At 46.1% G+C, this 22,752-nt stretch overlaps 1 protein-coding gene across 2 annotated transcripts; it reads right to left on the bottom strand.

The window, feature by feature from the left end:
* Positions 1-259: 259 nt before the first annotated feature.
* On the bottom strand, positions 260-15,738 carry OSGIN2 (oxidative stress induced growth inhibitor family member 2). Of its 2 annotated transcripts, none has more exons than XM_070392782.1 (6): positions 15,592-15,738; positions 13,135-13,289; positions 8,481-8,617; positions 7,750-7,941; positions 4,086-4,177; positions 260-1,341 (listed from the first exon to the last, which is right to left on the bottom strand). In XM_070392782.1, the coding sequence occupies exons 1-6, from the start codon at positions 15,633-15,635 to the stop codon at positions 312-314; spliced, it is 1,650 nt and encodes a 549-aa protein (XP_070248883.1). In that variant the 5' UTR covers positions 15,636-15,738; the 3' UTR covers positions 260-311. The 2 variants fall into 2 exon arrangements, with proteins under 2 accessions (XP_070248883.1, XP_070248884.1); XM_070392783.1 differs by lacking the exon at positions 15,592-15,738 and adding an exon at positions 14,639-14,741.
* Positions 15,739-22,752: the final 7,014 nt, after the last annotated feature.

Consider the following 22,752-nt stretch of genomic DNA (forward strand, 5'->3'; position numbering starts at 1 on the left):
TGGTCAATTCTCTCTCATCGATGTTTCTATCTCTCCTGCTCCCTTCCTCTCTGAAATCAGTTTTTTTTAAAAGATATTAAAAAATATATCTACCTATGTTTTTGTCAGATCAACAAAAAATCCATTTTTTGGTGTGCTATAGAATTTTAGTAATTAGTTTATGTGTGCCATGAAATAAAGTTATACCAAGTTCTTGTAACTCTAAAAAATAGTTACTATTGCCTGAGACTCTCCAATGAATTCAAGCCAGTACACGGCAAAAAGTTAAAAATCTTTAATGGTGAACTATCCATATAACTTGTAAACCTGCTTCAAGCTACCCCATCTCCTCCTCCTCTTTCAACAAATAAATGCTTTTTCTTCTGTCTTGTTGCTAAACAGTGTGTAACACCCAGTGCCCCTCCCTTTAAAAATCGAACAAAATTATCTCCAACTAAAGGACCCAATGCAAAAAGGTGGGCTTCTTGAACACACTCGTAGGTGTATGCATCTATCGCCACAGGATTACCCTTACAAGTGATCGGGTGGCCTGAGTCATGGCCCAGGTAACAGCCGTGCTCTTTCAGAAAAGACAGATTGGGATGAGAACCTATCAGCACCACTGCTGCAGAAAGTTTAAATATTTTCTTCAATCCAGAGACACTCTGAAGGATGCACTTCATGTCCGACTTAAAGGAAAGCACATGGTGCTCAGGAAAGCTGGTGTAATCAGATAAAAGATCCGAGTCTGCAGAATATGACTGCGTACACATCATGTGATAGACCTTATGGTATTCTGGATACAGCTTTTTAGGAAGCTGCTTGAAAATTAAACTTGGATCAGTTACTCGTCTGCGAAACACATGAATCACAGGGATGTTGTTGTTGTAAGCACACAGCACTGCATCCGCTGCAGTGAGCCCAGAACCTACAATTAACACTGGGTCCACTTGGCCACGCAACTTTCCTTTGCTTACAGCCGCTCCAAATTCAGGCAGTGAATGAAACACAAAAGGGAAATCTTCCCCTTCAACCTCCAGACGGGCAGGAGAGTCCAATGTTCCCGTTGCCAGAACTACATTCTCAGCAAAGAGACCGAAGGGAACATGGGAGCCATCTGCTACTCGCTGATAGCCCCGGATCTCCCAGTTTCTCTTGATAAACTTGGACTTCTCCAGCTGCAAATGCTGTGCTGGGATAGCTGCATCCTGACCACCATCCTCCTCCCGGTCTCTGTAGAGTCTGGACACAGAGGTAATGTAAGTGTTCTCTCTGAAGTTCTTCTGAAGACCCATGACTTTCACATAATGTTTATAGTAGCGAGCTACTTCCTCTGGCATAACTCGATCCCCTTTTAGGTTCCTGGAGAAGGAGAAGGAAAACATCCTATGAGAACAGGACTTTGGTTCTGTGGTTACTTTTTCATCAGTAAGCTGTTACTGTCTCAGCTATACATGACCCTAACCCAGCCGTGGGCAAACTACGGCCCGCGGGCCGGATCCGGCCAGTTTGAAATTAATAAAACTAAAAAAAAAAAGACCGTACCCTTTTATGTAATGATGTTTTACTTTGAATTTATATTAGTTCACACAAACACTCCATCCATGCTTTTGTTCTGGCCCTCCGGTCCAGTTTAAGAACCCATTGTGGCCCTCGAGTCAAAAAGTTTGCCCACCCCTGCGCTAACCCCTTACAAAGAAAGCAAGCTTTTAGTTAAAAAGAGGAAGCCTCCTGAGGGTGGAGACTAGGTAATGCATCCTGCTCCTCCACTGTATCTTTTCAGATTAGCTGCCTTTATCAATAAACTTTTTAATAAACAAAGGGATTAAAATGTGGATATGTGATCATTAGACTCCTTTACAGTCTGTGTTACAATTGTAATCTAAATTCAGTTTATAGCTCTACTATTTAGTCTTTGTTCTGTACTCTACGTCAGCAATTTTCAACTGGTGTGACCCCCAAATTTTTAAAATATGCAGTTTGATCAGGGGCACTGACCTCTTCCCTCAGGTTGTCAAATAAAAAAAAAAAATGACAGCACCCAACACAACAATAGCCAGTTGATGTGAATGAATCAAAATTATACCCTTTTTTCAGATCAGCAAAACATATTTTTGGTGTGCCACAGAATTTTGGTAATTAGTTTATGTGTGTCATGAGATAAAAAGGGTTGAAAATCACTGCTGTAAGTACAGACTAACTTATTTAATTACAATTGTTGAGATAGTACAGGTCTAACTGTAATACATAGATATACTTGTTAAAGATAATATATACCACTCTGACACAATTTTTAGTAAGGTGCTTTCTATTTTCCTAATGACCAAAAATAAGATCAGTCTTCTATAAATAAAATTAGCTTACATCTAAATAAATAATAGGACATTTCTGTGGTTTTTTTACTCAGAAAGATATATAAATAAAATATTTTAATGAAAAAGTACATTAGTACATCTTTCATTTTCCACTTGAAATCTAAAGCAATGGGCATTAGCACCCCTAAACACTGTGCCCCAATTAGAGATAAATAGCAGGAAAAACAAACCAAATCACTTCACATAATTCATTATAACTTGTTTTTGGAAAAAGTTAATAAAAACAGTTTTCTTCTTAAAGTTTAATGATTATAATATTTTAAGATTTAAAGCGTATTAACCTTTGATATTTACAGAAACCCTATGTCAGTGATGGCGAATCTATGACACGTGTGTCAGAGGTGACCGTGAACTCATTTTTTTGGTTGATTTTTCTTTGTTAAATGGCATTTAAATATATAAAATAAATATCAAAAATATAAGTCTTTGCTTTACTATGGTTGCAAATATCAAAAAATTTCTATATGTGACACGGCACCAGAGTTAAGTTAGGGTTTTTCAAAATGCTGACACGCCGAGCTCAAAAGGTTCACCATCACTGCACTATGTAGTAGTAGTTACTATTATGATCTCCACTTTACAAGCTAGGAAATTGGCAGCTCATTTGTGTGACCAGGGTTACATCCGAAGTTAGAAAGTCAATCTAGAGAGTCAATCTCTAGAGATTTAAGAGTCTTCCTTCTTTTAACACGATGCAAAGGCAGGAACTAAAGGTGATAGTAATTCTGTACTCAATAATCCCCACTTCAGGACAAGCACTCTGGTATAGAGTCATGAAGCTCCTTTCTTACCCACATCACAAAGCAAAGAATGTTGAGCAGTTTTACTTACTGACCTATGAAAATCAGGAACTTGTACAACTTGCCTGATTTTGCAACTTTACATGTCAAATCCATATACAATTCTTTTTTAAAAACCTACAAGGAATATTTGATAGGTTTAATTTCAATTACACATGCTGGTCTAAATTTGTTCTCCTTACATCCTGTCAAAAGGAGGATAATTTCTGTGGATTAACATGGATTCTATGAAGCAGGAAGTCAAGCATTCAAATGGTACAGCCCTGTTCTAACAAAAGTTCAGTAACTTCCTGCTTTCATTTGCAGGAATGAAATGTTTTTGTGAGCAATCAAACTACATAGATTCTCTGCATTAGTAATTCCTATTTAATATTACTATCCTTGAAAACAATAGGGCTTTTCAATTTTTCTTTTTAAATTTTAGGTTCTTTCGCCCAAAATACACTTGTATTCTTCCAAGTTGAGATTTCTTCTCAGTTACTCAGTTGATATTTCCTACTAAAAATTTACCTTTATATCTAAGTAGCCAATCACACCATCGATTCTAGTTTATTCCATCACTCTAAACGATTAATCATATGCACTCCTCTAGTTTGAACGTCAAACACTTTCGGTATGTACACATGACCTATGCATACATGAATTGATATATCCACTCATAAAATAAGTGACTGAGTGTTGAAAGGATATGTGGGAAGATGGTTTAACAGGATGGGATAAGCCCATGCTCAGCAGAGCAGTCGGAACCCAGCCTACAGACAAGCCCCTCCTGACCTCCTGGGAGGGGAACAGCTCAGACTCCCTGCTACAGAGGCTTCTGACGAGAGACACAGACATCTGTATTGTTCATCTAAGACAGGTCACAGGTACCTGGAAATTTGCCGACACTCTTCCCTTTGCAACCAAAGAATTGTAATAGTTTGATCTTTACCTTCGTTTGCTAGTTACCCAGTCTTTAAATTTAAGTCCAGGGAGCTCCATCCAATTTCCAAAGCTGATTGTCAACATGGAGCCTTCCATATTCTATTTGGATAAAAAATGTGCAATCAAAAAACACGTTTAGGTAACATGGGGTTTTTGTGTGTGTGTTTTTTTAACCAAACCCATCTATAAACTTTAGAGCTCAAAGGAGTCCTAAATGGTTATATAAATTACCTCTCAAAGTTTATTCCAATAAACTTTCAAATAATACTTTCATCATTTGGTAGTATCTATCTATATACTTCTTTCATATAGTTATACATTTACAGAACAAATTTATAATATTACCTGGTGCCTACACAATGTTAATAGTTTTGGCCTATAATCAACATGATAATTCAGATGTAGATATTTTAGTGAAACAAATGGATATTTTCACCTTTTAAACAAAAGGAAAGGAGTTAATTTCCAACTATTATTTTTTTAAATGTTTTTATTAATTTCAGAGAGAGGAAGGGAGAGGGAGAGAGACAGAAGATGGAAACATCAACGATGAGAGAATCTTTGATTGGCTACCTCCTACATGCCCCCTTACTGGGGATCAAACCTGCAACCTGGGCATGTGTCCACTGGGATTTGGACCGTGACTTCCTGGTTCATGGGTTGACACTCAACCACTGAGCCATGCTAGCCTGGCAATTTCCACACTTTAGAGGTCTTTTTATTTTAATATTATTAATAATTTTTTTAATGGGCAGCACAACAGCCTCCCCCCATCAATTGTAATTATGAAGTCTAAGCTGGTTCGGCTATAGCAGCATCTCTTTCTAGAACAAGGAAACGCAGCAGTGGTGGCCTGATTAAGAACAGACTCACTGCTAATGCTAATGCCCCCTTTAGGGAAGTGAGCCCTTCAAGCTCCCGTGCCCCTGTCTCACTGTCCTCAATGACCTCTTTTACTAACTCTTTCAGGCTATGGCTTTTTTTCCCTTAACTCTCTCACCCGTGTCTATAGCCTGTATTGGCAATGGCCAACATTTACAGACGCTTGTTAAGTGCTAGGCCTTATGAAGCTAATTTGTGACACATCACCAAGGGAGAGAATGCAGCAAGCTGCCACTGCTTTGAGGCAGGTTGGGCCTGGGACTTGGATCAGAACCAAGATGGAAAACTAGGACCATCAGAAGGGGAGCTGTTAAGAATTTATTATATGTCAGAAGTTATCTGCAGCCACATAATCATCTCATCTTGAACTGAAAAACCTTAAAACACTGTATTCTACTTTCTGTCAACAATCTCTTAACTTTATTCCCACTGCACCAGTTCTTCCAGTTGGTTGCAAGACCTAGTCCCTTGATCTGTTCATTTTTCTCCCAATCAGCTTTTCTTTTATTCCCTATGCAACCTGTATGCCATGATGCCTGCAGTCATGGAGACAGTATATCAAGGGGTACAAACCTGACAGAAGTCCTGTAGGAGCATATAGAAAGAGGCTATTTCTTCAAGGACACAAGCAGAATTTACGGGATGCACTGTTAGAAAGGGAGACTATTCTAGGCAGAATAAGCAAGCTATGTGACTTTAATAAAAAACTCACCAGGGTGCAGAAAAGAATTAACAGGCTCGGACTGCATTAGCCCTGCACATTACTAAGAAAGATCTGTTCAGAATTGGCCCTTGGTCGCCTCCTGGGAGACATCCTCTGACCCTTGGAATATTCCACCTGATGAGTGTTTTCTGCGTGCCAGAGCCTGGGCCATGCCGCACCAGTGGGCCATGCACATTTACCCTAACATGGGATTATGGTGAACCCCACTGTTTGCTCTGGGAGGCAGGGACCAGTCAGAGGCCAATCACATGGGAGCTGCTAGCTTGCATGGCTGAGCCCCCCAAAAATCCCTGGACACCAAGGCGTGGATGACCATCCTTAATTGGCTCCCACTTGATAAATGTAAACAACTTTTAGACATAGCACTACACTAATATAGGAATACCAGAGGCCCAGTGAACGAATTTGTGCACCAGTGGGGTCCCCAGGCCTGGCCTGCGGGATCAGGCCGAAACCGGCTCTCTGACATCCCCTGAGGAGTCCCGGATTGTGAGAAGGCACAGGCCAGGCCGAGGGACCCCACCAGTGCACGATCAGGACTGGGGAGGGATGTGGGAGGTTGGCCAGCAGGGGAGGGACTGTGGGAGGGCTCCAGGGCGTGTCGGCCTGTCTCACTCAGTCCCGATCAGCCAGACCTCAGCAGCAAGCTAACCTACCAGTGAGAGTGTCTGCCCCCCTGGTGGTCAGTACACATCATAGCGAGTGGTTGAGCGGCCTTAGCATATCATTAGCATATTACGCTTTGATTGGTTGAACCAGATGACCAGATACTTAGCATATTAGGCTTTTATTATATAGGAGGATCCAACTGAAGTCTGTACTTAAAATTTGATGTTAAAATTTTCATGAAGTCTGTACTTCATAACATAGCAGATTTATTTAGTATTTATTTATACAACAAATGAGCATTCTCTACACACTAGATACTATACTGGCTGCTAAGGACAGAGTAAACAATAATTATTAGTTGCTGCCTCTAATGAAATGCACTGACTTTTAATATTATCAGTTCTCTAAGCTTCTGCTATGTACTAAACTGTGCCATCTCCAAATTCCATGGGAAGCTCTAACACCCAGTGTGAAGATATTTGCAGGTGGGGAGGTGGGGCCTTTCAGAGGTCATTAGGCCTAAGATGAGGTCATGGGGGGGTGGAGGGGGCTCATGTCATGATTAATGGCTTTATAGGAGGAAGACAGATCATGCTGTCACCACCATGTGAGGACACAGCAAGAAAGCAGCTGTCTGCAAACCAGGAAACTGAGTACACTGGCACCTTGATCCTGGTCATCGCAGCTTCTAAACTGTGATTAATAGTGTCTGTTGTTTAAGCCACCTGGTCTACAGTAGTTTGTTATAGCAGCACAAGCAAGCTAATACAAGTTTATTCTTTTACATTTTTCACTTAAGATCCTGAAGATATAAAGAAATAATGGATATTGGTATGAAATAGTGTGTGAAATTTTGTAAATTCTAAAATAAATAAGTAAAAGTACTTTGACTATGAAATGTTAAAATATTTTCTATATAAATCTTATAAAATAACTAGAGGTCCAGTGCATGAAATTCATGCACTGGGGGGAGGGGAGGAGAATGTCACTCAGGCCGGCCTGCGACCTCTCAGAGTCCAGGAGCCCTTGGGGGATGTCCGACTGCTGCGGAGGCGGGAGAGGCTCCCACCACCACTACTGTGCTTGCCAGTCGTGAGCCCAGCTTCTAGCTGAGTGGCGCTTCCCCTGTGGGAGCACACTGACCACCAGGGGGCAGCTCCTGCCTTGAGTGTCTGCCCCCTGATGGTCAGTGCACATCATAACAACCATTTGATTTGCATATTAGCTTTTTATAATATAGGATATAGAAAAAGTGCTTATTCTAAGACTATAAATAATAAAATTTGGCTTAACTTCTAGTAATTACCCACATCGAATTAAATAGGATTAAAACTCCATATAAAAATTCAGTTAATATATATAACATTATATCATAATGTTTAAGAATCAAAATTGTCTTATTAATAAGATCTATATAATAGCTCATACTGAAATGCTAAGAAAATTGTATACTCACATGCCAAGCTCCACCAGGTGGGCCTTTACCAAGAACTAAGTGAGGGATATAATGATGTTGTTCTAATTTCCAATGCAAAACAGATGGATAGTCATACCCAAAGTCAGCATCTGGATGAAGGAGTGTGTCAAATAGTACTGCAACTGGATTGGATGATCGGCCTTCAAGGCCCTCGGACAAGTATTCTAAGTCCTGAATGAATTTTTAAAAAAAAAGGGGGGGGGGGGGGAAAGAGTTTGAAAAAAGAAAAACACAAACCACTGCTATCATAACAAAAGTGAAGGCCATTACTCTAACCCAGCATTTCCCAGAGAGTGGGCTGCACAACACTGGTGTCCCTTGAGATCTTAACAGATTCTTTGGTCAAATATGGGAAAGGTTGGGTCTCAACAAATCTAATCTGATCCTTTTACTGCAAAACTCGAAGATGACTTTAACATGCTAATATGCCTTAATATGTCTACAGTGACACTGCAGTCATAAAAGGCAGCCCTTTCCAAACTCATTTGAGCATACAACACCTATTAAAACTTTATCAGGAAATCATTGGGAAATTCTATTCTTATCAAATCAGGAAAATAAATAAAAGCAAGCAGAATGTATTTACAAATCTAAGATTAAAATGATAGAAAGTGTTATTAGAAGAAAGGATTTTCAATTAAACACAATGCTTATATAAGCTGAACTAATCTTGTTTCAGTATAAAAAAATTAAAAGGATTGAAATAATACCTGATCAACAAGGGAAAGATGTCTTGCTTCTTGTAATTTACTCTGTAAGATTGTATTTGGATGTATTGCTTCTGATGATAAATATGGTCGGTAGCCTGATAACATGTAAGAAAGGCAGATCCCTGAGGGTCCATTTCCTATTTAAAAAAAAAGAGAAGGTGGAGAGGGTATGCCACGCACCACACGCCTCTTCCTTGGCTCTCCTCCGCCTCCACACGTGGCTTCTTCCTCGCCAATTCTGCCTTCTCTAAACTCTGAAAGCCCAGGAGTCACAACACACTGACTTTCGCCTTCACTCCTGGTTTTTGTGGGGAGTCTCATCTACTCAAAGCTTCAACTCTCTATGCTACCGATTCCCAAAATTAGGTCTCTAGGCTGACCCTTCCCCAAAAATATACTTCACATTTCCATATGCTGCTTCTTTACACCACTTGACAGGCCCACTAACAACTTAATCAAAATGCATTCAAAGCAAATCCATGCGTCCCTTCATTTAGCTGCCCTCTCCTCCTCCTCCACATATGGCACGCGCAAAATCCTAAGCCACTCAGCTTCTGGTTCTACACCCATTTTGTCATCTATATCCATTCGGTTGTCTTTGCTTTTCTCCCGTACTTTCAATCAGAAGGCAAGTCTCCCCCTGCTTCTCCTCCTCAAGTTCACCTGCTCCAAAACCATTCCACACTCAGATGATTTTGGTAACACATGGTCTTCAGCATGTTGCTTCCTCTATTTTAAAGGCCTTAACTGCTTGTTGCTGACTACCCAGTATTCTCTACTTTCTAGGCTCAACCATCCTTCTAGTCCAGCCGTGGGCAAACTACGGCCCGCGGGCCGGATCTGGCCAGTTTGAAATGAATAAAACTAAAAAAAAAAAGACCGTACCCTTTTATGTAATGATGTTTTACTTTGAATTTATATTAGTTCACACAAACACTCCATCCATGCTTTTGTTCCGGCCCTCCGGTCCAGTTTAAGAACCCATTGTGGCCCTCGAGTCAAAAAGTTTGCCCACCCCTGTGCTAGTCCCATCTCCTAATGCTGCTTTCCATATTTTTTTATATGCTTTAACTGAAACCAAACTGCATTTGTCATTGAAATATTTCCATTTCCATAGTTCCCTTAGTCTGGGTTTGCTACCTCTCTATTATCTACATCCATCAAAAATTGAATCACACTGGGACAGCTGCTAGCCATAGGGGAAAAAAACAAAAAACCCTATTCTTCACCTAATATTTTGTCCCAAATAAGCTCAAAGATGTAAATATGAAAAGTAAAATCATAAGAATATTAGTAAAGTGGGTGATACTTCTACTTATAATGCTGGACTGGGAAGCCTTTAAGCATGACATAGAACTCAAAAGACAGAGAGTGAGGTAAACCTTTTGCCCTCATACAAATCACTAACAACTGACAAGCAGTGGGAACGAAGATCTGAGGAAAAGAGCTTATTTCCTTGAATCAAAAAGAGACAAAACTGAAGAAGAGAAGTCATGATAACATCAACAGCTATAGAAAAAGCATTTGACAAAACCCACCACTTAGTCATGATAAAAGCTCTCAGCAAACTACAGAGAGGGGAATTTCCTCCACTTGAAAAGGAGTATCTACAAAAAGCCTACAGCTAACACCATACTCAGTGGTGAGAAATTACGTGCTTTCCCTCTAAGATCAACAACAGGACAAGCATATCTCTTTATACCATTCCTATTCAACACACATCTTGATGGAAGTCCTAGATAATGCTGTAAAGGCAAGAAAAGGAAACTGTGGCCCAAGTCAAGTACCCGCTGAGTCCCACAGAATAATTGTTCTGTGGCCTTGGGGATCAGGAGGAAAGAAAAAAGTTCCCTATGTTCTGGAAGCTTTCAGGACGCTCCCGATAAGGAAAAGGCCTGTGACATGCCCAGCAAGAACACAAGAGAGTGAAATGGAACCATTCCTAAACCTGGGTCACATCTCCTTCCTTGAGTAGCTTGTTAAAATACAGATGGCCAGCCCAGCTGGCATGGCTCATGGTTGAGTGTTGACCTAGGAACCAGGAGGTCACAGTTGATTCCCAGTCAGGGCACATACTGGGGTTGTGGGCTCGAGCCCCAGTGTGGGGCGTGCGAGAGGCAGCCAATCAATGATTCTCTCTCATCATTGATGTTTCTATCTCTCTCTCCCTCTCCCTTCCTCTCTGAAATCAATAAAAAATACAGATGGCCAAGCCGTGACCCCTGTGGTTCAGCTTCAGTGAGCTGGGGTGAGAGCCCAGACATCTGTGTGGTTAACCAGCTAAGCAGGGGGGGGGGGGGGCCGAGGACAAGAAAAGGAAATAAAAGGTATACAGATTGAGGAGGAAGAAATAAAACTCTCTTTGTTCACAATGCCATGATTATCTATATAGAAAATCCCAAAGAACTGAAAAAACCTCCTGGAACTAACAGGCAATTATAGCAAGGTTGCAAGATACAGAAAGAAGGCAGCTACTTTACTATATATCAGCAATGACAAGCGGAATTTGAAATGCAATGCACAACACTGCTTATATTTGCACAGAAAAGAAAAATACTTGGATATAAATCTAGAATAACACATTCAAGATCTATGTGAGCAAAACCACAGAACTGATGAAATTAAAGCATATCTCAACAGATGGAAAGATAGTACATGCTTGTGAATAGTAAGACTAATCTTGTTAAGATGTCAGTTCTTCCCAACTTGAACTACAGATTTAATGAATCCAAATCAAAATCCCCAGCAAGTTACTCTGTGGATATGGCAAACTGATTCTAAAGTTGAAGTGAAAATGTGGAAAATCCAGAAGAGCCAGCACAATATTGAACCATCCAACTTCAAGTCTTACTGTAAAACTAGTCAGCAACACAGTGTGGAAAAAAATAAAAGGACAAAATCAATGGAAAACAATAGAGAACCCAGAGATCTTCACAAGGATAGTCAACTGATTTTTGACAAGAAAACAAAGGCAATCCAATGGTGGTAAGTCTTTTCAATAAATGGTACAAGAACAGGTGTACATCCACACATCAAAATAAATAAATCTGGATATTAACCTCACTAGAGGCCCAGTGCAGGAAATTCGTGCACAATTAGGGTCCCTAGGCCTGGCTGGCAATCAGAGCCGATTGGGGCCTTCCAGCTGCTGGCCGGGTCCTCCCTTCCCCGGCTGCTGGCAGGGGCCTCAATGCTCTTAAAACAGATCACAGATGTAAATATAAGATGCAAAATAATAAAGCTTCTAGAAGATAACATAGGAGAAAATCTAGATGACCTTTGGTTTTGGTGATGAATTTTAATAGGTTTTTAAAAACTAAGCATAGTCTTACCAGGTGATCCAGCAGTTACATTCCTTGTTTTTTTACCCAAATGAGTTGAAAACTTAATGGCCATGCAAAAATCTGCATGTTTATAGCAGCTTTACTCATAATTGTCAAAAACTGGAAGCAATCAAGATGTCATTCAATTAGTGAATGGATAAGCAAATTGTGAAACATCCATACAACAGAAAACCCATACATACATTAAGGGAATTCGCTCTTTACTAGTATCTAGGCTCAGGTTGGTGGTGCTACTGCCAAGAGTAATGCATTAGGTTAAGCTACACTCATTGGCTAGCTGAGGCCAAACAGAAATAGATTGTTTGGGGGGAGTGAGGTGGGCAGGTACGGAGGAAGGTGGCTTTTCCTGACTCTCCTATAGCCAAGCTAGAACAAGAAGCCAAGGTTCCTTGACTCCCAAGATATCAAGGATGGAAACTAGGGTGGGTGTAAGTTGGAAAATGGTACACAAGGTAAGATGCTCAAACCTCAGAGGGAAGATAGGGGGAAAGGTGGGGGTAAGGAGGAGAGATCAACCAAGAGACTTGTATGCATGCATATAAGCATAACCAATGGATGCAGACAACAGAGTGTGAGGGCAGGATTGGGGGGGTGGGGAGGCAATGGGGGGATAACCACACATTTGTAATACCTTAATCAATAAAAAATAACAAAAACAAATTTTAAAAAATATTCTGGATGAGAAACAGTACAGAAACACCTTCATCCTCTGCCCCAGAGGGGAATCTGTATAGAACTAGAGTGTTCTCTTCCTTCCTTCCTTCACTGAGTCTCCCACATGCTGGACAGAGGAGAGGGCTTTTCTCCCTTTCCCACTGACTTTGAAACAAAATATAGGTTGTCTTCATTACCAGGACACTGTCAATAAAAACACCACAACTGATAGTATCTAATCTAATAATAGAGGAATATGCCAATTAGCCGGGACACCGTAACAGCACGACCCATCTACAAGTGGCGGAGAGCTACAGGAAGGCGGGGCAGCGGGTGGAGAGCTACCAGCTGTAGTGGGCGGGGTGGCCAGCTGAGGCAGGCAGCAGCCAGCTACTTGCACACGGATTCGTACTAGTTTTAAAATAATAGAGTAATATCAATCCTTAATGAATGGATGCTGTGCTGCATTCTAACACAGGACCTCAATCAGGTAAACCATTTACTCTCTCCAAAGATTTGGTTATTGGTTGTTTTAAGACATTAAACCTAATAATACTTTTCAATAAAATCCTAAGAACTTGTAACTATGTAACTGTAAATGTATAAAAGTAGTAAGGATCATAACTAATTTTAAGAGATATAGTGCAATAACTTACCTATTACTACCACAGGCAAAGTCACTGATGAATCCTCAAGAAAAGAAGTTTCTTCAACTAAGGGCATTGCTTTCACTTTTCGCCCCAAATTATCACCAAAATACTGAACTAAGGAATTATAAATCTCTCCTTCGGTTTCAGTGTCACCATAGTTTCTTTTTAAAAACAAACAGGGAATAAAAACAAGAGATATATAATTAATACAGCCTTTATAAAAATCTCTCTTTATTCAGATTTTACTTAGGCACCAAAAAAAATTCCAGTTCCATAAAAGGAGAAAATCCTTCTGATTAATGCTTTCAAATCAGTAGCTTAGCTACATGTCAACCTACACCATACTGAATGTCAGAAATCCTCCAAAGCTGCCAATGTTTCTTTATAGGCCAGTCCTACATAAGACAAGTCCCAAATAAGAAGCTGTCTTTAAGATGACCAACGACACAGGTTATATGGAGATTTTTAATTTTCTGAGATCCTGTAGGAGTGGGTAGTTTCTTTTTTACTTTTCTTTCATTAATAGAAAGTACATTAGAGGCAGTATATTTAAAACAAAAGTCACAACTAATATTTTAAGGAAAAGTTACTGTACCTATATTGTGCATTTTGATTTTAAAAAATTAGGTTTATACATTTTTTTCTCAAAGACATACTGAAATATGGAAAGATCTTAATGCTGATTTCCAATCTACCTTCTTTCCCAATAGCCTTCCTAGAAACTAGTTTTAGCATTCTGACATACTCATGCAATAAACGGACTAATGTTAAACACCGTTTCATGTCCTTATTAGCCATTTATACATCTTCTTTGGAGAAAGTCAAATTCTTTGCCCACTTTCAAACTGGGTTCTTTTTATTGTTGAGCTTTAAAAATCCTTTATATAAGTCCCTTTTCAGATATATGATTTACAAATATTTTCTTCCATTCTGTGTGTTGCCTATTCACTTTGTTGTCTTTTTTATCACAAAAGTTTTACATTTTGATCAAGTCCAATTTATTTTTTCTTTTGTTGCTATGCATTTGGTGTCATATTTAAGAAACCAATACTTAATCCAAAGTCACAAAAATTTACTCCAATGCTTTCGTCTACAAGTTTTATAATTCTAGTTCTTACATTTAGGTTTTTCATTCATTTTGAGTTAGTTTTTGGATATGGTGTGAGGGAGGAGTCCAACTTCATTATTTTGCCTGTGGATATTTGTCCTAGCACCATTTGTAGAAGACTATTCTCCTTTGACTAACGATCCATGGAAAATCAAGTGGCCATAAGCATAAGGATTTATTTCTGGACTCTCAATTTTTGGCTGAGTTCCCTGCAATTCCATATACTTTTCTGGGGGGAAAAAGGCAGCTAGAATTTTGATAGGATTGGACTGACTTTGTAGATCAATTGAGAAATACAGCCATCTTAAGCACAGAGTGGGGCAAAAATTGGTTTACAGCTGTTTATATGGTAAATAATATAATACATATAATAAATGCAAGAATAAACTTTTGAGTACTCACAACTGGACGCCTATCCTTGCCCCACCCCGGACAGGAAGGTTCTCGGTCCCCACACAGGGGCTCCTCTCCGCTCTCGGAGCCTGCCTCGGGCTCTCGGATGTGCTGCGCTTTTACACTTCCTTTGGTTAAAGTGCCTCCCACTCACTCCTGCGGGTGTTGCAGGATGGAATCCACTGGAGCTGCCGGGAGGGCCTGGCCGTCAGGTGGGAGCGGCCGCACCTGCGAGGCACCTGCGACCGCAGCACCGGAGCGGCTGCTCCGAGCGGAGTCCTCCGGAGCCTGCGGGCCGAGCAGCGCCCTGGCCGGGCACGGCTGCACCGCGACGCTGGGGGGACAGTCACGGGTGTGACTGTGGTTCTTGCTTTTATTCATCACTGGGTATTAGATTTGGGTTTTTAAAACTCAGCGGAAATCCTGTGGCAGCCTTCTTCACAGCCGAGTTCCGGCACCTCCATCGCACCGGTCCAACTGTAGGACTCTGGACCGTTTTGCGTTTGACAAACAGAGGCTCTCCCGTGGCCATCCCGGGGCTTCGGCCGTGCAGGCGCGGTGCCCGGCCGAGGGACACCCCGGGGGAGACCCGGGCCCCGCTCGCTCCGCATCGGCCGCCCTGTCCCCCGAGTCCCGGCCTCCAGGACCCACGGCCTCGGGAGCGTCCGGGCCGCGGAGCCAGATCGCACCCCGAAAACTTACATCCTGCCGCCCTCGCCCAGGAACTGAGTTTATTCGGTGTTTTAAACGGAAATAAAACCATCCTGAGGGGGCGGGTCGCCACCCTCCCCTGCAACTTCGCAGCTGAGCGGCGCCGGCAGCCGGCCCGCGGGGTGCGCGCGTGACCGTGGCCCGGTCTGCGGGGCTGCGAGCAGCGGGAGGCCGCGGGGGAGGCACCGCCCGCCCGCCCGGCTCCCCGCCCGCCCCCACCCGCGTCCGCCCGCTCCCCCCGCGGGAGTCACCTGAAATGCCCGGCCAGGGAGCAGCGGCAGCACCACACGGGCATGGAGCGCGGGCCCCGCCGCCGCCGCCTCCCCGGCGGGGCCGCCCGGCGGGGTCGGGGGTCGAGGGTCGGGGGTCGCGGTGCCCGGAAGCCACGGCGGAACGGCCGGCGAGGCTGGGCGCCGGGGGTCGGACGCAGCTTCCGCTCCCGCGCGGACCCGACGCCGAGGGGACGCTCCCGACGCCGCGGAGGGCGGGGCGGCGCCTCCTCGCAGGTGCGGGGCCCGCGATTGGCGCGGCCGGGCCGGGGGCGGAGCCTCGGGCGCTGAGGGGAGACAGGCCCCGCCCCCGCCTCCCCGACTCGCCCCTGGGCGCCGCCTTCCGGCCGAGCGACCGGGGCGCTGGGGCTGTGGGCCCCGCCCGCCGCTGCTCCGACCCGGCGGCCGCGGGGAGGCTGGGGGCGGGGCTGCGGGGGTGACGGGCGCGCGGGCCGCGGGCCCCTTTGGTGGGGAGGGGCCCCGGGTGTGCGAGGGCGCAGGCCCGGATGACGCGACCCCAGGTGCTCGCGGGGGCTCCTTCCCCCCGCCCCGCGGGCGCCTCGCCCTCAGAGTGCGGGCGCAAAGGGTGCCCTCCCGTCGGCCCTCCAGGGCCCCGCCTCGCCGCCCGACGGGAGAGACGTGCGCAGCCCACGGTCCGGCCGTGCGCCGCGGGGAGGGCCGCCTTCTGTGCGGGTGCGGGTGCGGGTGCGGGTGCGGGCGGACAGGTGAGGCCCGCGCGCCGGTCCGAGGCCGGTGTGCACGGTGGGTGAGCCCGCGGGGCCGCCTGCAGGGAGCCGGCAGGGGCTGGCGAGGCTGCGCGACGTCAAGACCAGCCGACCTGGGAGACAGCGCGGGAGCAGGGACCCCTGAAAGCACGCGTCGCCCCGCAGGGGGCGCAGCCGGTGGCTGGCTGGTTGGTGGGAGCACCCAAAGGTGGCGGGTTCGCCCTGGCCCATGTGGGTGGGTGGTTGGAGCGTCCTCCGAGCACCGAAGGTCCCGGGCTCGATTCCTGGTCAAGGGCACGAACCTGGGTTGCAGGTTAGCTTCTTGCCCAGGTTGTGGTGGAGGGCGACAGCGGGTGATGTTCCGCCCTCCCTCCCTTCCACGCTCTGAAAAGCAGTGGAAAAAATATCCTCAGGTGAGAATTTAAAAGAGTTGTGGTTCTGGCTGGTGTGGCTCAGTGGTTGAGTGCTGACCTATGAACCTGCAGGTCGCCCTTTGATTCCTGGTCAGGGCACATGCCTGGGTTCCAGGCTTGGTCCCCAGTAGGGGGGTGCAGGAGGCAGCCAATCAATGTTTCTCTCTCATTGTTTCTATCTCCCTCTCCCTGCCTTTCTAAAAAGGTAAATAAATGTGCATTTTTTTTAAAATTTAAATTAAAAAAAAAAGGGTTGCTGGTTTCACCCCAGGTTGAGCTCCTAGGAGAAGCAGCAGGTGGATGTTTCTCTCTCTCAAATCAATCAAAACATAGCCTCAGGTGAGGATTGAAGAATAAATAAATATCCCTGGCTGCTGTGACTCCTGTGCACGGAAAGGTTGCCAGTTTGAGTCCCGGTGGGGGCACACGGAGCACATGTGGAAAGCCGTGATGTTCTGTTCTCACATCGATGTTTTTGTCTCTGCCCTTCTCCCTTCCTCTCACTCTAATTTAATTAATTAAAATTAGAAAAGCACATGTGCTTCTGCAAGGGCTTGAGTCCCTGCCTGCCCTCTGTCAGTGGAGAAGTAGGAACTTCATCCCTAGCAACCTTACCTGTTCACTGTGCTTTTCCTGGTAGCTGTGAAGGAAAACCCCTATTCTGTAGGACTACTGTTTGGAGTTCTCTGCTGTTCTTTGGACGGCCTCTTATTCTAGAAGATAAGTTTGCTTCCTAGCCCATTTTAGCCTGCTTGAATAATGGGGGAGATAGACTTGGCTGTCTGGCCTTGTAGGTCAGTGACTAGATACACCAAATGCCATGCCAGGGGCATTTTTGATTGGATAGAACTGTAGTTTTCAAGGCCGCCGCTAGCAAGCGCACAAAGGGCTGGCTCTTCCATAGAAAGGGAAGTTCTGTTTGTGGCTTTGCTTAGAATTTAAATTCATTTCCCTGGGCCCACCACGGTGAATAAAATGTAACTACAGAATCTTAGAGGAGGACGCTGAATCAAAGATTTCATTCGGGCATAAGACCAGTAGGGAATGTGCTAGGGGCAGGGGCCTGACAAAGAAGAATTACTGAGTAGGCTGAGGGGCAGGGACCATGGGAGAGAAAAATTGCTAATTATTTCTCTAGAAAAGCAATGTGTTATGATTAAACCCAGCCAGGTGTGACCCTGCTCGTAAATTTTATGTAAACTTTTTACCCTGCCAGTACCAGGAACAGCTAATGAACTGCTTGGCAGTGTTTTTTTTTTCTTTTTAAAAAAAAATACTTTGTAGTGTTGCAGATATAAGGTCTTGCTGTACTCTCGATCATCACTGCAAGCTGTGATGCTCCTATGGGAGGGACGTGGCTGCAGTCAGCTGGCCAGCTTAATAAAGGCTCTTAAAATTTAAATTCTGAGTCAGTGGTCTATCTCACTGAGCTAACCCATAACAGTAGCCCCACACCTGACTCCACCCCAGCTTCTTCTGTCCTTAGTTGAAGGTGGTATTTAGGGTGATGACTTCCACCATTTGGTGACTTCCTCAGTGTTTCCCGGTCTCTCCGTGCATACAGGAGGTGCACATGTTATGAAACGTTGATTTATCTGCTTGCTAATCTGTCTCATGCCAATTTGATTGTTAGCCCAGCCACAGCAGCTTGGGATAGAGGAAGACTTCCTTCCCAACAGTTGCCGCTCATTTCTCTGTCTCCTTGCCTGCAAAGTCCACTTGGAAGCTCTAGTTGCATTAGTATAAGAGAAAAGGAGAGAATAATAGTCAAGAAACAAAAAAAATATATATGACAGGGTCAGTCCTACAGAATCGATGGAGGTTTTAACATAGAAAAGAAGTGCCAGAAAGTGAAAATAGAGAAAATGGTTGGATGAAACTTACAAGAGAAAATTTTCAGAATAACGGGAGACACAAGTATACTATATAATAAAAACCTAATATGCAAATTGACCCAATGGCAGAATGACCAGTCGCTATGATGCTCACTGACCACCAGGGGGCAGAGGCTCAACACAGGAGCTGCCTCCAGCTTGCAGGCCCCAGGCCAGCCCGGCCCTGATCACCAGCCAGGCCTAGGGACCTACCTGTGCACAAATTTCATCACCAGGCCTCTAGTAATTGTATAAGACCTAAGTTCTGAGCAGGAAAACGGAAAAAGTCTACTTGTAGGCATATCATGAACTTGTAAGGATGGCAAGAATAAAGAGAAGATTCTGAAAGCTTCCAGATAGCAAATAGAGATCCTCCACCAAGGAATAGGAATCAGCTGGCAATTGGCTTCTCCTCACCAGGACTGGATATTAGGAGATAAACAATGCCCAGAGAGTTCCACAGGGAAATCAATAACTTGAAATTCTGTACCAAGCAAAACTATTGATAAAATATAGGGCAGAATGAAAAAGGAAATGAAATATAAACTGAGAAAGCTTTGTCTCCCAAATACTCTTTTTTAGGATGTTACGTGAGAAAACAAGAAAGTTATCCAAGAAATTGGAACAGGTTGGCTCTATGAACTGTGGAACTAACTCAGAAAAGCAATGAAGCTAAGTCCCAGGATGCCAACTGTGTCGCAGGCCTGAGAACCACCCATCCAAATTGAAAAGTGACCACAGGGTCATAAGAGAACTTCCTGTAGAAAAAAGAGTCAGTAGATGTGGTCAGATCCCAGAAATGTGGGAAGAACCTATTCTTAGGATGTTATAAAATTCAAGGCAAAAGTAAAATGGCTGTTGGGAGTCCAGTAAGGGAAGGGGCATAAGACAAAAGTATATAAAAACCGAGTAGTATAGCCATAGACTACAGGTGCCTGGCCCGGGAGCTATGTTTATGTAGATACTGATTTTCACATTTCTAGTACAACTGTGGACAAAGCAAGAATCCAATATTTATGGTTACAAACAGTTTGTAAATGTTGACCATGATAATGTAAACAAGAACAAGAGAGATGATACAATATTTTTTATTTGACAAAGTGAAGAGATACTGCTTGTAGAAAAACATGAAATAGGAGTTTAAGTATATACAGGGTGACAGGGTGGAGCAAAAGGAGGTTTACAGTTTGTATGGAAAATGACACAATAATCTACACTAATAAAAGAGAAACATGGTAATTAGCATACGACCGCTACCCTTCCCATTGGCTAATCAGCATATCCTTATGCAAATTAACTGTCAGCCAAGATGGCGGCCGGCAGCCAGGCAGCTGGAAGCAAACATGAGGCTTGCTTGCTCCAGTGACTGCAGACTCCAACGTTCCCCACCTGCGCTGCTGGCCTCTGAGCTGGCAGTTTGAAACTTTGTAACAAATAAAGCCTGCCGGGATCTCAGAGCTGGAGTTATACATTGTTTCGATTATAGAAACAAACAAACCAGCAGCGGAAGCCTCAGCTAGAGCCAAAGCTAAAGCTGGCCCAGATAAAAAAGAAAAAAAGGAGCGGTTGGGAGCTTCAGTCAACAACCGCCAGCCTGAAAGCAGCCCTCAGCCCCTCACCCAGACTGGCCAGGCACCCCAGTGGGGACCCCCACCCTGAAGGGTGTGTGACCAGCTGCAAACAGCCATCATCCCCTCATCCAGGTTGGCCAGGGACCCCAGTGGGGACCCCCACCCTGATCCAGGACACCCTTCAGGGCAAACCAGCTGGCCCCCAGGCCTCTATCCTATATAGTAAAAGGGTAATATGCCTCCCAGCACCGGGATCAGCGGAGCCGCGAGGCCTCCTGGCACCGGATCAGCGTGACAGGGTGCAGCGCCCAAACCCCCTGATTGGCCCTGCTCTGTGTGTGACAGGGGGCGGTGCCCCAACCCCCCCCCCCCCACACACACACACACACGGGCCCTGCTCTGTGTGTGACGGGGTAGAGCCATAACCTCCCCATCAGCCCTGCCCTGAGTGTGACAGTGGCAGCGCCCCAACCCCCTTATCGGCCCTGCTCTGTGGGTGACAGGGTGGTGCCCTAACTCCCCTATCGGCCCTACTCTGTGTGTGACAGGGGGGAGCTCCCCAACCCCCTGATGGGCCCTGCTCTGTGTGTGACAGGGGGCGGTGTCCCAGCTCCCCTATCGGCCCTACTCTGTGAGTGACAGCGGGGAGCTCCTCAACCCCCTGATGGGCCCTGCTCTGTGAGTGACAGGGGGCAGCGCCCCAACCCCCATGATGGACCCTGCTCTGTGAGTGACAGGGGGTGGCGCTGCAACCTCCCCATTGACCCTGCCTTGAGTGTAACGGGGCGGTGCCCCAACCCCCCAATCAGTCTATCCTGAGCGTGACTGAGGGTGGCATTGCAACCTCCCGATCCGCCCTGCTCTGTGCATGATGGGGCGCCCCAACTCCCCAATCGTCCCTGCTCTGAGCCCGACCAGGGGCTGCACCTAGGGATTGGGCCTGCCCTCTGCCACCCAGGAGCAGGCCTAAGCCAGCAGGTCGTTATCTCCTGAGGGGTCCCAGACTGCGAGAGGACACAGGCCGGGCTGAGGGACCCCCCCTCCCCCCGCCGCCCCGAGTGCACAAATTTTTGTGCACCGGGCTCCTAGTCTATACTAAAAAAAGGGTAATATGTAAATTAACCATCACTCTGCAACAAAGATGGCGGCACCCATAGCCTCAAAGATGGCGGCACCAGCTGGAGCCATGGAGCCGGCCGGCCTCTGGGTGGTGGCCACGGAGCTGGCCGGAGCGGGTGGGAGGCCTGGCTTCCTTCGGGTGGGACACTGGGCTTCCTTCATTGCCCCGGCGATGAAGGAAGCCAAGCCTCCTGCATGCCCCAGCCGGCTGCCAAGGTGCGGAGCAGCCGGGGCAGGATGCTCTGGGCCAGTGGGCAGCGCACTCAGCCGTGGAGTGGCCGGGGTGGGGCGGGATGCCTGGCTTCCTCACCAAGGTGACAAAGGCAGGTGTCCTGCCCCGCCCTGGCTGCTCCAGGCCAGGCCTGTGGGCGGGGGAGGCGGGCTGGCAGAGGGCAGGCTCTACCCCCACAACATGGCAGCGGCTGTAGCCTGCAGGCCGAGCTGAAGTAGTGCCTGCAGGCCATCAGCGCCAAGGAGTGGCTGCACAAGTCCTGCCTTCTGGCCCAGAAGGTGCACGATCACAGGGACAGCCACTGTGGTGGGCCAGATTGACATCCTCCTGGCCGCACCATGGGGGTTTGTGGATCTGCGCAGCCGCAGGCCTCCGGTGCGTGCATCCTCTCCTCCCCCCTGGTGTGCGAACGTCCCCCAGTGTGCTGTCACCCACGCGCACCTGCAACAGTCCCGGACCATGGCACGCACAAGTTCCCCCCCCCCCCCCCCGGCCCCTCCACCACACTTTCATCAACCCCAGCATGACTGTGTCCCCCACAGGACATGTGCATGTCCCCCCCCCCCCCCCCCCCCCCGCCACCACCAGCATGCTCATGTCCTTTGGAGAGTGTCTGGGTTCTGGGGGTGGGCGCCTGTGAGATGACAGTGAGAGGGCGGAGTGGTGATGCCCTGTTCCCGCAGAGGCCAGTGCAGCGAGGAGATCACCTCTGTGGGGCTAATGCAGGTGCTGAGGCAGGAACAGGTGCAGACAGACACACCTGGTGGGCGCAGGCGGCCCTCGCTGAGGTGCCTTTGGGCAGCGTTCAAGATCTCGAACCCAGAGGAGGCGAGGAGTTCCGTCCTCTTGGTGAAATGGTGGAATAGTCAGGGCAACTGCAGAGGAGGAACGTGCACTTTGGGTGCCAGCACCCATGAGCGAAGGCTGCCCTGACTGAGCCTCGCTTGTGTGGGGCCTAGTGCACTCCTGCCGGGCAGCGGGTGACAGGATGTGCTTTTACAAGTTAATAAGAGAAAACATTGATTCTCCCGCTGCCCGCAAAGGTGGAAAGTGAAGTGGGGAGACATGTGGGGAGTGAGCTAGGTTCCCTGTCTGGGGGTTCCAAATCCGCCGTTGGTTTCTTTCACTGCTGACTAGAGATATACAGGGTGTCCCCCCAAAATGTATACACACTTTGAATACCTACTACTTCCAATGGGTTTAAACATG

Source organism: Myotis yumanensis, unplaced genomic scaffold (genome assembly GCF_028538775.1).
Source record: "Myotis yumanensis isolate MYYU_CA2020_CCGP unplaced genomic scaffold, mMyoYum1.0.hap1 SCAF_15, whole genome shotgun sequence".
In the NCBI taxonomy this organism is placed as follows: domain Eukaryota; kingdom Metazoa; phylum Chordata; class Mammalia; order Chiroptera; family Vespertilionidae; genus Myotis; species Myotis yumanensis.